A 13,491-nucleotide genomic window follows, 5' to 3' on the forward strand; every position below is an offset into this window, starting at 1 on the left:
AAACAAAGCCATTGTGTCTTGCTAAATGAGTGAATAATGTTCTGGAAGGATATTTGACTTCTGCAACAGCACAATCCACATCTGTTGGTCTCATTGTTATGGTTTCCGTGCTGTTCCTGATATGGCAAAACTCTCTTTATTTTGGTTTCTAATCAGTGGCAAATGCTAATTGCAGAGATGTTCCAGTTCAGTTCTCAACTGCTTTTATCTGTATAACAGCTGAAGAGCAACGTTTCTGAACCCATTTATTTTTCAAAAATCTTTTGAGAAACCCATAAGATGCTCTCCTAAATAGCAGCTGGCAGTAGCATATTTTCAGATTTGCCTTATGCGTGTCACATGAGGGAAAAAGATGGAATATTTTGCATTACGTGTGCGGCTAAACATGAGAGTCTTGCGGTAGTTTATGGTCCATGGCACAGAGCGCTGCGCCTGGTTTACTCAGCTGCGTCTCCTCTAGCTGTGCCGTACTAATTTTCTATGCTTGGTGTGTCTTTAAACAGAACGATGGATGTCAGTTCCCTGCGTGGGATGTGTCAGCATTTGCTGAAAGTGGTTGTGCCTCTTCATTAACTATAGATAAACTAGTGGAGGTATTTCACCCTGCGGGCAATACCAGTAGCAGCACAAGGATGCAGGAATGAGTCGTATAGTGTTACACAGTGTTTGTTCTGCATGTTTTGTGTCTTCAAGAATTTCAGAAATGATGAAACTTGTTCTTCCAGCGCCCAAACGATTTTGATTGTTTGGTGTCCTGAGGCTTTATTTGCAAGTTTGATTTTTTTTTTTCTCCTCCGTTCCCCAGTTGTAGTTCCTAGATTTGACTGTTTCCTCATTCTGCTGGAGGACTGATGCACTTCTTTAGCCAAGAAATGAAAATGTCTTCCAAAAACTGTGCTAACTTTTTTCTTTCCAACTTTCCAAATGTGCAAATGATAAGAGTTGAATTATGGGTGGGAAACATCTCAATTCACTGCAGAAGTGTATGAGCTGAAAGCTTGAAGTGCCCAGGATCACTGTAGCTGGCTATTCAGCTCAGTGCCACTGTGGGAACCGCAGAGCTGGTGTGACATCGACCCAATCTCCTGTTCGAGTTGGAACCGTGAGAAGAACTCAGCTCCTTCTCTCTGCTCCCAGGCTAGAAAGAACTGTGTCGGGAGATTTTGTTTTCCTAATACACTACTATTTGATGGTAGGACGTATTCTTTAGCTTGTAAAGCTGGGAGTAGCAAACCTGTATGCTGGTGAGAATTAAGTGAAGGATTCTGAGGGCAAGCAGTAGAAATGAAGTGGCAGCTTTGAAATGAATTTCCTAATAGCGTGCAGCCTGTTACCTACGTCGGTGCCTCTATCTTCCTGCTCACTCATCTAGTTTTCACAGGGCAGCAGAGCTGCTCCTCTGAGCTCACTTTCTACAATTACTCCAGTTATTGCTAACTTCTTCCTTACCAGGACCTTGGTAACAGACGCAATTCCTCCTGGCCTCTCATTCCTAATAAATGTCCTTTGCTCTCAAACTGCCTGTACTTGTTTCTTTAGAGCTTCTGCAAGATGACTGAAAGCTCCTCTGTTTCTGGCTTTCAGACTGGGCAGGTGTTTAGCAGCAGCTATTGCTGTTGAGAATGACATAATCTGTAAAACAAGTCAAAGCAATTAATGGATAAAAATATATATTAATAATACTACTGTGCGACTAGCCTTCTAAATATTTTCTTTAGATCTTTGACCTTATAAAGCTAAGAGATACTTTAATAGTATCAGAAAATACAGTATAGAAATAAACCCAGCTCATTAATATTGCTATGAAAGTTTTTGAATACAAAATACCTATGAGCTACCTAATCCATAAAATGTAAGCTTTAACATGCAAGAAAGTTAGTGAAGTGGGGTTATTTATAGTGGAGATAAAGAAGTTGGTTCGCTCTATGCTTCGATCAGTGGTAGAATATGTATTGTTCAGAAAGGTATTGATGCTATTCTATATAGTAAACAGCATTCAGAGTCTCTCTTTTTTTTTTTTTTTTTTTTTTGTTTTAGGCGAGAAATTAGTAACATATGAATTGCCTTGAGCCTGAAGTTGTGGGGACAGCTGTCTTGAGTAATGGTGCACTGATGTCTGGGCAAGAAATTATTCTGATCTGTACCTAGGTAGCTCTTCCACGGGCAGGGCATCCATCCACACTTCGTTTCAGAACAGCATCTTGCGATTAGTGAATTCAAGATTTTGGTTGTGTTTATAAAGCAAACCCAAACCTTGTTTGCCTCGAATAATCTTTTTCAAGTTCACTAGACAAACTATATTTGCGCAGTTCGGCATGGTGCAAATTTGGGGAGAAATGCGTGCCAAAAGAAGCAACTTTTTACTTTGTTTATCTCTTCAGGGAAAGCTGACTTAGTTGATAACTGTTATCTTGCAGTAACTTCTGTTTTGTATTTAGATGCCTGTTTATTCCAGACCTTACAAACTCCTTTCCTTTTGGAAAAGGGGACACATATAAGGCTTCGTTTTTGTGCGTCTGCATATCACACAAGAGGGTTTTAAATCTCTATTTTGTTGACAAAGATAGGGGTAACATACATATGGTAACTGTTTCTGGGACCTTTTTGAGGCGCCTGCTTGCAGTGTTTAGCAGCACTATACTTGAAGGACCAACAGGAAGTCTACTTTGGGTGTGCTAGTTCATCTGCAGTTGTGCAGGTTGGAAAATAAATGTAACAAATGCTGTAAAAATTAAAAATTAAAGAAATTGCCTAAATCTGATCATTATGTTTTATGGTTTTTATGATTTTAATATTTTAGTGTATTTTATTTTAGGGATAAAAGGAAAACTATGACTTAATATCAACTTGATGACAAAGCAGTTCAGCTCAAAGAAAGGTTTCTGCAAAGCAGAAACCTATCTATCTGCTGGTAGATATCTTTGCTGGCTGCAAGCACAGCTCTGGAGGGCTTTTCATTCGTTGCTCATGTGCAGCACTGTGCCATAATATTCCTTTAGGAGAGAGTGGTGTAAGCTGTGACTACAATCTGTTTCTAATTGATGTGGCTTTTTTACACTTCCGTACTTCTTTTTACCCCTCAAATACCCACCTTATTGGCAAGCATTCGACATGCACCTATGTAAACATGTTAAAACACGGTGTGGCATCATGGCTGATGTTGCAGAGAGGGTGTAGGCTAAACTACTCGCAGTTTGGCCTTGCTCTGTAAGCTGGTCACAGTTTCTCTGTCCTTGAAGAACAGACATGTGATGGGAAGACTGTCCTAGAAGAAAACCACAGAGCATCTCTAGGCACTCAAAAGGGTGGGCACACAATACTGGTTGGGATGTGTTGTGGCAATGTTAGGAAACAGCCTGGGGAAACCCGTGGATGAAGTGAGCTGTGCAGCTCCCTGTGTTTGGATGTGTGAGGGTCAGGGCATCTGGAGCCAGGCAGGAGAGCTTGTGCTCACCACCTTATACCTAAAAATTGGCAAGGCTGGTGCAAAGTCGCAGGCTCCTGACCGTGGTAGAGATGTTTTATTTCTTTTTGAGACCTGGTGTTTCCACTTGTTTATCAGTTTGTTCCAGCCTGTCTACCTACCAACACCTGTGTGCCGTATCTCTGCTCCTCTGCAGTGATTTACAGCTGTCTGCAGTTCAGGAGCAAGCAGTTAACAGGCTCATCTGCACCACTGTCATCCCTCTTCCTTTGATAAGACTTCAGCCAATCCTTAAGTAGTAATTAAGGTACTCTTTCTCATGCATTTGTTTTTCTGTGGCAGTGTATTTCTTTTGCCACTCTTTTGACTTGCTTATACGCAGGAATAAAACACGTCTGTTTTTCAAGGTATGAGTCTAGCTACGTTTCAGTATGTGTTCGGAGCTAGTTTCCATGCTCTTTAACCTGCATTTGCAGGGCTGTATGAATAAATGTTCAGTTCAGGAAATGACTTAACTATGACAAAGCCAAGAAAACGTGGCAAAACACATTTACCAGTAGAACTGTTGCCTGGCTACAGAGTAATGCATATTTTTCAATAACATTTAATAAAATAAAAGCCTCTCTTTTAATATTTAGAATTATGAACATTGCAGATACAGTACTGAAGCCTAGTGTTTCAAGCCATTGACCCCCAGCATAGTGGTARATGTTTTCAAGGGTCAACTGCAGCTACCTAACTGCAGCATCTAATTAGTTTTACCTAGGCTGACCCATCCACTTCACTCAAGAAAACACTAAAGCTAAACTTGAGCTTATTTTTATGTAGTTAAATTTCTTCCTGAGGCATTTCAGGTCAGCAATAAAGAACTAAGCACAGAAATTTATTTGTGAAGAGTATAAAATGGTATTAGTGACATACAATAGAGATATGAGCTCAGCAAAGAAATATATTAGCATGTTATGTAGTTCACATATTAACAGGCTAAATTATACACACATATATGTATAATAGGTATAAACACAACTACATGCATCCATTAAATGATGCAGTACTTTTTCAGCTCATCTAAAAGAGGCGCTGTAGCTCAACAAGTCCTGAGCTTGTTACAGGAAGGAGCAAGTTGGATTTTTTGCCTATATTTTGTGGGCTGCTAACTGAACAGATCTTACGGTCAGAGAAGACAGTTTTCAATGGTAATGGAAAAAGCTAGAAACAGAAAGGCCAGCCACTTCTTGTGCCATCTGCTGCTTTTATACTGGAGAGGGACAAGTGTGTCTGATGCAAGAGCTGCATATGGGTCTGAGCTGCTAGGTTAGGAAGAAATAATAGAGGCAATGTAACAGTGGAGCAGAGGAAAAGAATGGCATTTAGTTTGCAGCCTATATGTGAGAGAAGAGGGGAAAACATAGTTCTAGCTTCCCTTGCTGAAAGGATATCATCTATCAAGCTGAAGGGAACCTGAGAAATCTGTTACTGAATGGAGCACGCTTCAGTAATATGAAAGGGGTCTTTGTAATTTTATCTGAACAAGCTATACTTATCTATGTGCATCTGACAGACTACTGATGAAAAAATATTTTTTTTAATGGCCAGCTTCTTTGAAATCTGTAACTGCCTGTGCATATGCTGTACACCTGGAAGCAGATCTAAGATTTGCGCAATTGTCTTTCCCCCAGGTATTGACTATAAGACTACAACTATACTTCTGGATGGCCGACGAATCAAGCTACAGCTCTGGTAAGTGTGTGTTTCATCTTTCCTCATAATTTATATTTCAGAGACACAAAGGATGAAGCTCTTCAGGGCAGGAATCCTCCCTTGTGCCTCAGAAATATTTCGCTAAATGAGGAAGAACGATCCAGGTAGCTAGGACTTTAGGCAAGTCACTTGCTTTCCCTTCACCTCCATTTGGCATCGATTTCATGTAAAATGGGGAACCCTAGAGTTTCTTATGAGATGCATAATAAATACTGAATGAAGGCACAAAAGATTACAAGTTACTTTGCTATAGGGTAACAAGGACCATGAAATTACCTTAAAAAACATACAGTGATTGTATAGCAACAGATCTCAATTTATTAGTAATGGTGGTCAGGCTGACTAAAATGGCACAATCTTAAAAATTAAGTTCAAAAAAGCAGCGTTGTTACTCACGATGGTTAGAAAGTTGATATTTGATTTGATTCTAGCAAAAAACATGCAGAGAACAATTAAGCATTTTGCTGCAAAGTGATATAACCTGAAAGATGCAATAATGTTGTTGCATCTTAAATGGATTGGTTTTTGTCTTCCCTAAACTCGTGGCACAAAAGAGGGAGAAGCAAGGTCAGGACAGGACAGGAAGGAGAGGGAATATGTTTTGAGGAACCATAATCCAGATGAGTCAGAGGAGCAGGTTCTAGGAACAAACAGCATGCAGATAGGGTAGAGAACTGGAGGTGAGCATGAATTGTTATTGGGATTATACCTTTATACCTCTTTTCACCCCTAAAAATGGCAGTGGACTGTCTGTTTCAGCCTTTGGCTTTAACATTCATTCTCGTGTCCATTTATGATTGGAACATCTTTAAATACTGGAATTAAATGCTTATGTGTTGCCAGGGCTAAGTTATTTTAAATTTATTCTTCATTGCTTGCTTTTGCTTTTATGATGTTCAAAATATTGGTTCAAAAGTTAAAATGCAATGATAGATAATAGTACTTTGCCATATGGTACCTTGATTACTTGACAATTTTGTTCAACTTTTTTCTTCTTCTGGCTTCTGCTTTATATAGCTTAATAAAAATACCACATAAAGCTTATCTGAGAAGCAGCCAGGAAGGAGATGTTTTAATGCTTTTTGTGAAGGGAAAGGATGTTTTTTCTTAGAAAAACAGATTGAAAATGTTTCTACAGTTGACTATATACGGAAATAAGTGCCTTGCTTTTGAAGATCTGTCATCTATCTCAAATAGTCTATGGAAGTTTGTTTCTTGTTGCATTTTTCATTATAATTTTGTTTCTGAACATTATACGTAATGATTCTTTTGTGCACTCTTTTCTAAAAATCTATTCTATCTATGCCTCTGTAAGGATGGCTTCATCATACTAGACTCATGATAAACTTTTATTGCTGTAATCAAGAATTCATTGTTTTTCCATTACTTTCCTTGGTGATAGTTGTTGTTTCCTTCCACTTCTCTGCTGTGAAAACAGAATTTTTCTTTGAGCTGAACTAAATGCAAAGTATAGTGGCATATATATACTTGACTAACAGCCTTTATTTTCCAAGGGCAATCACAAGAGTAGAGTTTGAAGTTCTTGTTCTGTTATCCGGAGAAACCTGAGAAAGACGGAGGGAAGAGCAGAATGCCAGTGTGCAGGGAGGGAACTGCTGAGAGCAAGAGGAGCCACACTTTAGTGGCAACTATGGTGTGACTAAGTGAAGAAGTGACACAGATGAATAGAGATGGGTTGATCAAGCTGAATTCTTAACATAGGCAGACACCTACTTCTTTTAAAATATATATATAATTTATTTTATTTAGGGATGCATCAGGGCAAGGGAGATTCTGCACCATATTTCGGTCTTATTCAAGAGGTGCTCAGGTAAGCAAAGCACAGCTTTCTCAGTGATGAGTAATTGATGAGTAATGGTGGTTGGATGAATGAAAACAGCAGTCTATCGTGATGGCTTCTATAGTTTACTGTATTATAGTTACAGGTTCTATAATGTTCTGAAGATAACATATGCAAAATCCTAAAAAACAAGAGGAAGGATTCTCTTTTAGGGGGAGAGGGAATTAATGAGATTGAAGTTGAATCATGGTGAAATACAATTGTATATATTCTTGTGCCTTCTTGTCGGTTACCTCAGTAACTTAAGTCTGTTATCTTTGGTCAAGCAAAGGAAATATATGCTAATTCTGAGTTTTAAAATCTTGTGTGCCAAGTAAGATAAATTGACAACATAATGCTGTCAAGGCTAATTGGAAAAATATAAATCTAGCCTAAAATGCAACAAAGTGCAATGGCTTGTAATGAGGTGACCTGAGGGGAGGAAAAAAAAGCAGACAGACATAAAAAAGTCACACATTACTGTTATAACTCATGACATGCATTGGTTTTGATGAGTTGCTCCTGTTATATCCCAGGATTGTGCAGAGCTACAGAATGTGACCAAAAACTTGTATTTGCTATGACATGTGATATGTATGTAATCAACCAAACCTGCCAACTCTAAAAAAAAGTATTTCTCAATGTGTTAGGCCCCAAAATGAAATTGTGGGTTCTACGCCTTACCCATTCTGTAATCTGTACTGGGAGACAGGTCTTAGTTTGACAGGATGATGAGTTTCTACACCATTGAGAAGTTGCTCAGTATCTTACAGGATTATTTTGGAACTGGATAATTTACAGGTATTATTCTGTTTTATGCCTCTGATAAACTTTTTTTTTTTTAATACAGGGTGTAATACTAGTTTATGACATTACAAATCGTTGGTCATTTGATGGAATCGATCGATGGATAAAAGAAATAGACGAGGTAAGGTACGCTCCCAGAGCATCACTAGTCTATACCAGATTACTAAGACTGACTGCTTACAGTATTTTCTAATGTTTCTCCTGGCATTTTCAGGCAGTGCTTACTACAGAGTTATCCAAGATAACAAGCTTACAATTGTGTTTCTATGTTTATACTTTTAGAAAGCTGGAAACATACCAGCTGAAGTGTCTGGTTTCTAAAGGTGTTGACAGAAAGCATATGGAGGGCAAAAATTTCAAGTTGCAGTCCCACTCTTGGTATAGATCTGCTACATCATCTGTGCAAGTCACTTTACTGTAAGGAAGGGATGTTTTTAAATCAGAGAATCGTTGAATAATTTAAGCTAGAAGAGACCTCTAGGCATCATCTGGTCTGACCTCCCACGCAGTCTTTAAATCTTGAAAAAGCTTTTGTTTGTTTTAATTGAGGGAAGTGTGAGCCAGACTGTTAATCCTTTTTTTCTTGCTGTTGTTGCTTCCTTTTGCTCAGCATGCTCCTGGTGTACCAAAAATCCTGGTTGGAAATCGCCTTCACTTAGCCTTCAAACGCCAAGTGTCTACTGAACAAGCACAAGCCTATGCTGAGAGGCTGGGCATGACTTTTTTCGAAGTCAGCCCACTTTGTAATTTCAATATTACAGAGTCCTTTACTGAGCTTGCAAGAATAGTATTGATGAGACATGGAATGGACAGGCTCTGGAGGCCAAACAAGGGTAAGCAAAGTACAATATACAATTACTTGTGCTACTATCTGCTAGCAGTGTTAAAAATACTAAGAATCTTGAAGACAAAAGGGAAGAATGAGAGATAGTGAAATAAAGATTTTCAAATGCTTAATTTTAAAATATAAGACGCAGGTGTCTGGTAACTTTATCAGCTTAGTCTTTGGTTAAATGGTGTGCTGTTGGTTTTTCAAGGTGAAAAGAACTTGAAAAGACTAGGGTTTGCTTTAGCTTTTAGGAAACAAGGCAACAGTATAGCATACAAAATGGTGCAGAGAAATTGATAGAAAACTGCTTTCTAGGGTTGTGAGACAAGATGGATAGAAGTACAGGTTAAATGAAACTGAAAGCAAATTCAAAACCAAAAGAAATTTTTTCTACATAGGATAAAATGTCTTGGGGAACTCATTGCCAGGTATGGCTGAGGTCCAGATTTTAGCAGCACTGAGAAAAGGCTAGACAGCTATATGCCTGTGTGTGCCTTTATTGTTTTTTTGGTTTGTTTCTGTTTTAAAATAAAACATTTTTGCTTCATTTATTATGGCCATGGTAGTCTAAGGATATAATACAATACTGAAAATGTTTAAATTTAGTCCTGGCTGAGGCTTATGCTTCATGAATGTAAAATAATTTCCAGAGCTTTTATTACTTGGCTGATTTTGATGCAAAAAACATGCGGGGGGGGGGGAGGCGGGGGAGAGAGGGGGAGGAACTCCTAACTCCTGTGTAGCTTGCTTTCTAAACAGAAAATATACAAATGCAGGAACAGTTTTATCCCTGCATGTAGAGAATAATAATAAAAAAATCCTAAAGCTTAATTCTGACTCACATAGGTATTCCAACACAAATAGGAAACTGAAGCACAGATTTTTTTTGGCTCATATATAATGTGGGAAAGGGTGCAGGAGGAGAAATGAGAAGTCTTCCTAAAAGAAGAAAGTGCATGCAGAATATTGGGTATGCTACCACCATGTGGCTGACAAAAGCACGCTATTATAATGCAAGTTTTATGTCTGTTTTTAAGTACTGAGTCTGCAAGACCTTTGTTGCCGTGCCATAGTTTCCTGTACCCCTGTGCATCTTGTTGACAAGCTCCCTCTCCCTGTTGCCTTAAGAAGCCATCTCAAATCTTTCTCTGTGGCCAATGGCCTTAATGCCAGGATGATGCATGGACGCTCATATTCCCTCACATCCAACAACATCAGTAAAAGGAACAGCTTAAAGAAAGCTAAAATTATCCGTCCACCACAGAGCCCACCAAAAAACTGTACAAGAAACAGCTGTAAAATTTCCTAAACCCTCTGTGGGAAAAGGAACCTGGATGGAATGCCCTCATGTGGAGTGTTGAACACAAGGACTCTTTGTTTAATAGTTGAGCATATTCTATGTGTGTATCACATTGCATAGACAAAAATAAGAAAAATCTTATTTTAGAGCTTGCTCACTAAATTAATGCTGCTTTGGAATGAATGACGTGTTAAGTGCAACTGAAAGGATGTGACATCTTCCTGTTGGGTTTTCATACTGTATTTTAGTTTTTGATGTGCATGATGCCATTGTTTTTACTAGTAGATGTGTTTTTATATAGGAAATAATTATAATTATTTTGCTGTCTTAATTACATGAAATCTGGACAGTGACTTGTGTATACAAAAACCTCTGTATTTGCAAACTTTAAAAATACAAGAAAGAGTGGTTGGTTTGTATATTCAGGCAGAGGTTTTTAAATGCAGTGTATTGTATACATTGTAAATTCCACAAATACTGTGACAAATTCTAGTAATACTGCAATTGTGTATTTGGACTTTTTGTAAAGCTTCCCTGATAACCTTGAAGCACTAACTTAACTAAGCTAAAAATGTGTATATAAATGTTATGCACACACACAACAAGGTTTTGTCCCATTCGTGTATGAAATAGATTTGATAAAGCTTTTGGTATGTTATTTAATACTTTGGGGGATTAATTTGTGGTTTATATACTTATTTTTCTGTAAAAAAATCTACATTTTTATACCACGCTACAGGAAAGTTCTAGGAAGAAAAGCCAAAGAGACTGTGGTAACAGGAACATGACTTAAAGAGTTGCTTTGTAAGCAAGAACACTATTTAAAAAAATAAATAAATGTTTCTGGAAAAGAAATTCTGTTATTCTTTCTTTAACTGGGAAGGTTGTCTTTATCTTCCTTTAGAAGAATTTTGAAGAACAATATTCCCGAAGTTGACACCAAGAACATGCAGCCATCCTGCTTATAAATCACCTCATTCTTTGGTTACAAGATCTATCTTCAAGGTTGTTAACTGAAATATGAAGAATAATATATGTCAAGTCTTCCTTCTATTTATGAAAGAACAGAGAGACTTATTCTCCTGAAAAACAGCAAGTCACTGCATCACTTGATCTCAGCTTTTTCTAGGTGTCTTTGTTAGTATGAGATAACATCAAGTTAAACTTCTGCATTATTCCTCCTGAATCAGCACAGATCTCCATAGCATCTGTTTGCTAGTAGGGAAAATCCTAGGCCAGTAAAATGCCAAAGTGCACTCTACCAAAAAGTGCAAAAYGAAAAAAAAGGAAAAACAGAATAAGTCTTCTCATTATTTAAAGACTGAATGGCCAAAAGAATTGCAATGGAAAAAAATTTTTTGATCGTGCCCAGTCATTTCTGTATATTCTCTATTTGGATGGGTAATTAGAAAGTACTGAAAACAACACAATTAATTTGGACTTACTCCATTTTAAACTGTGTATTTCAACTTGTTATGGAAGAAGTTTAGATATTTATAGTAGACTACTATTGCTGTTAAGACTTTTGTTACACAGAAATGCTAAAATGCATGTGGCTTTTGTTTAAGTAATGTTTTTGCAATAAGGGAAGAGAAGTGGCTTTCAGTATTGTTACTGACTACATAGAAATCTTGTGGCTAACTTTATATAGCTAAGTATCTTACATGTAACATTACAATCTTCATGTTGCAGATAAGGGGAAGCTAGATGAATTGCGACTTGGTATGTGAAAATTATTAAATCTGAAATCAGTATTCACTGCGTAATGATGCATAATAAATGTATTCATAGATGGTATTCTTTCATTCCACTTTTCCATAGGATTTTTCATTATTTGCAGTAAAAGCCACAAGTATTCAGAAACTCCAGGTCTGCAAGTGAAACACTCAAGTGTAACTTGTTTATCTTCTGGAACGGAAACAAATCTGCTGATCTGATACTTCAGTAATCAAGGCTTCCTTACCTTATGCTATTTCTATGGAGCTGGTAGTTGGTAGGTAGGGTGGAGGATTTCTGTTGCTCACGCCACTGTGGTGACGAGCAGGCTCCACCTGCTGGTCTGAGTTACATGTGCTGTAGAAATTGCATCTCCACAAGTATGTTCATAGCAGCCTATGTCTATGAAAGCTGAAGGAGATGTCCGTGGTGGGGAAGCACTGTGATCATGTTTGATTGCAGCCTGTGCGGGGGATGGAGCCATGTGCATCTGCATCTGGTCTGGATTAAGCCTCTTCTAAATTATAATCTTGGCTTCTTCGTTCACCAGGCCATTACGTTGTTTCCTTCTTTTATGCCACCTTCTCATTTGGTGTGGCAGCATGCACACAACCTGTGGCGCACAGGCTTACATGGAGTGGCTGTTAATAAAGATGTGAGACCTCTTGTTGGGTGTTCTTCCTACCAGCCAGTGTGAAGACAAGGTAAGGAGGGGGCTGGAAGAGCACTCCTCTGGCCACGGCAATCCCAAATGTAGCAAGTAAAGCCTGAGGGAGATGGAGAAAATATCAAAAAATGGCTGCTATCTCACTGCTGGAGGAGACAAAAGCTCACGGAGGGGTCATGTGATTTTTGGTCCCTGTAGCCCAGTGCCTGCTCTAGCCTTGGGCCCAGGGTCACTCCCTGCAAACCTAGGAGCTTCGGTGATCTCCAGCTGGAGGATGTTGAATAGGTCCAAGGGGAGGAGAAAAGCGTGTTGCAAATCTGAAAACGCAACTTCAAGCCATTGGCAGGGAGGGTACCAAGCAGGAGTAAGAAGTAAATGTGTGGAAGGGAGAGTGGGGTCCTTCCCAACCTGGAACAGCACTCCCGGATGCCCTGCAAGCGTGTGGGCTTCCGTGAAATCCTGCACCGCTGTGGGGCTGAAGGGGCTGCTGCAGGCCCTCTGGTCCACCCCCTCGCTTGAAATTGGGCTTGGTGCTGTGTTCAGATCAGGCTTTGGCTCTTGAATACCTCTGAGGTTGTTCCGTAAGGAGTCTGGGCTGCTACTTCAGTGCTCGACTGCCATGCTGGAGGGGTTTGGGTCAAGTTGGGCCACTCGTATTTCAGCTTCCCCAGGTGTATTATCCCCTCGGGCGCTGGGAGGCCCCACCTGTCCTCACTGGCGGCCCTGAAGCGCCCCAGACTCGGCGGCAGACGCCTCAGGGTCAGGGTAAGCCCCTTCCTCCTGCTCCTGCTCCTCCTGCTCCTGCTCCTGCTCCTCCTCCTCCTCCTGGGCCGCGGTTCGATCGTTCGGCGCTCCTCGGCCTGCTGGGTGGATGGGCTCTGTGCTCGGCGGCGCGGCCTGGCTGGGTCGGAAGCAGCCACCGGCCTGTCCGCCTCGGCTCGGCTCGGCTCGGCTCGGCTCGGGCGGGCTCCCGCGGCGGGGCTGAGGCGGGCGGGCGCCGCCATGGTTTAAAGGGCCGCGGGCAGACGCGAGCGTGCAGGAGCCATGAACCTCCTGCCGGCCAACCCTCACGGCAACGGGCTGCTCTACGCCGGCTTCAACCAGGACCACGGTGAGGTGGCGGGGCCTGGCAGGGGCGGGGGGCGCG

At 40.2% G+C, this 13,491-nt stretch overlaps 2 protein-coding genes across 3 annotated transcripts in view; both read left to right on the top strand.

Moving 5' to 3' along the window:
- RAB40B (RAB40B, member RAS oncogene family) overlaps window positions 1–10,816 on the top strand; it is a 31,312-nt gene extending 20,496 nt beyond the window's left edge. For both annotated transcript variants that reach the window (XM_085298325.1, XM_085298326.1), the window contains 5 exons: window positions 5,104–5,164; window positions 6,956–7,016; window positions 7,876–7,953; window positions 8,443–8,665; window positions 9,699–10,816. In XM_085298325.1, coding sequence (XP_085154451.1) covers window positions 5,104–5,164; window positions 6,956–7,016; window positions 7,876–7,953; window positions 8,443–8,665; window positions 9,699–9,970 — 695 coding nt within the window. In that variant the 3' untranslated portion in view covers window positions 9,971–10,816. The remainder of the gene's footprint in view (window positions 1–5,103; window positions 5,165–6,955; window positions 7,017–7,875; window positions 7,954–8,442; window positions 8,666–9,698) is intronic.
- Window positions 10,817–13,221: 2,405 nt separating this feature from the next.
- The window catches only part of WDR45B (WD repeat domain 45B), a 16,441-nt gene continuing 16,171 nt past the window's right edge, over window positions 13,222–13,491 (top strand). Inside the window, exon 1 of the mRNA XM_085298323.1 lies at window positions 13,222–13,455. Coding sequence (XP_085154449.1) covers window positions 13,389–13,455 — 67 coding nt within the window. The 5' untranslated portion in view covers window positions 13,222–13,388. The remainder of the gene's footprint in view (window positions 13,456–13,491) is intronic.

This window comes from Rhea americana, unplaced genomic scaffold, assembly GCF_003343005.1.
Source record: "Rhea americana isolate MKP2758 unplaced genomic scaffold, rheAme1 scaffold_138, whole genome shotgun sequence".
NCBI lineage: Eukaryota > Metazoa > Chordata > Aves > Rheiformes > Rheidae > Rhea > Rhea americana.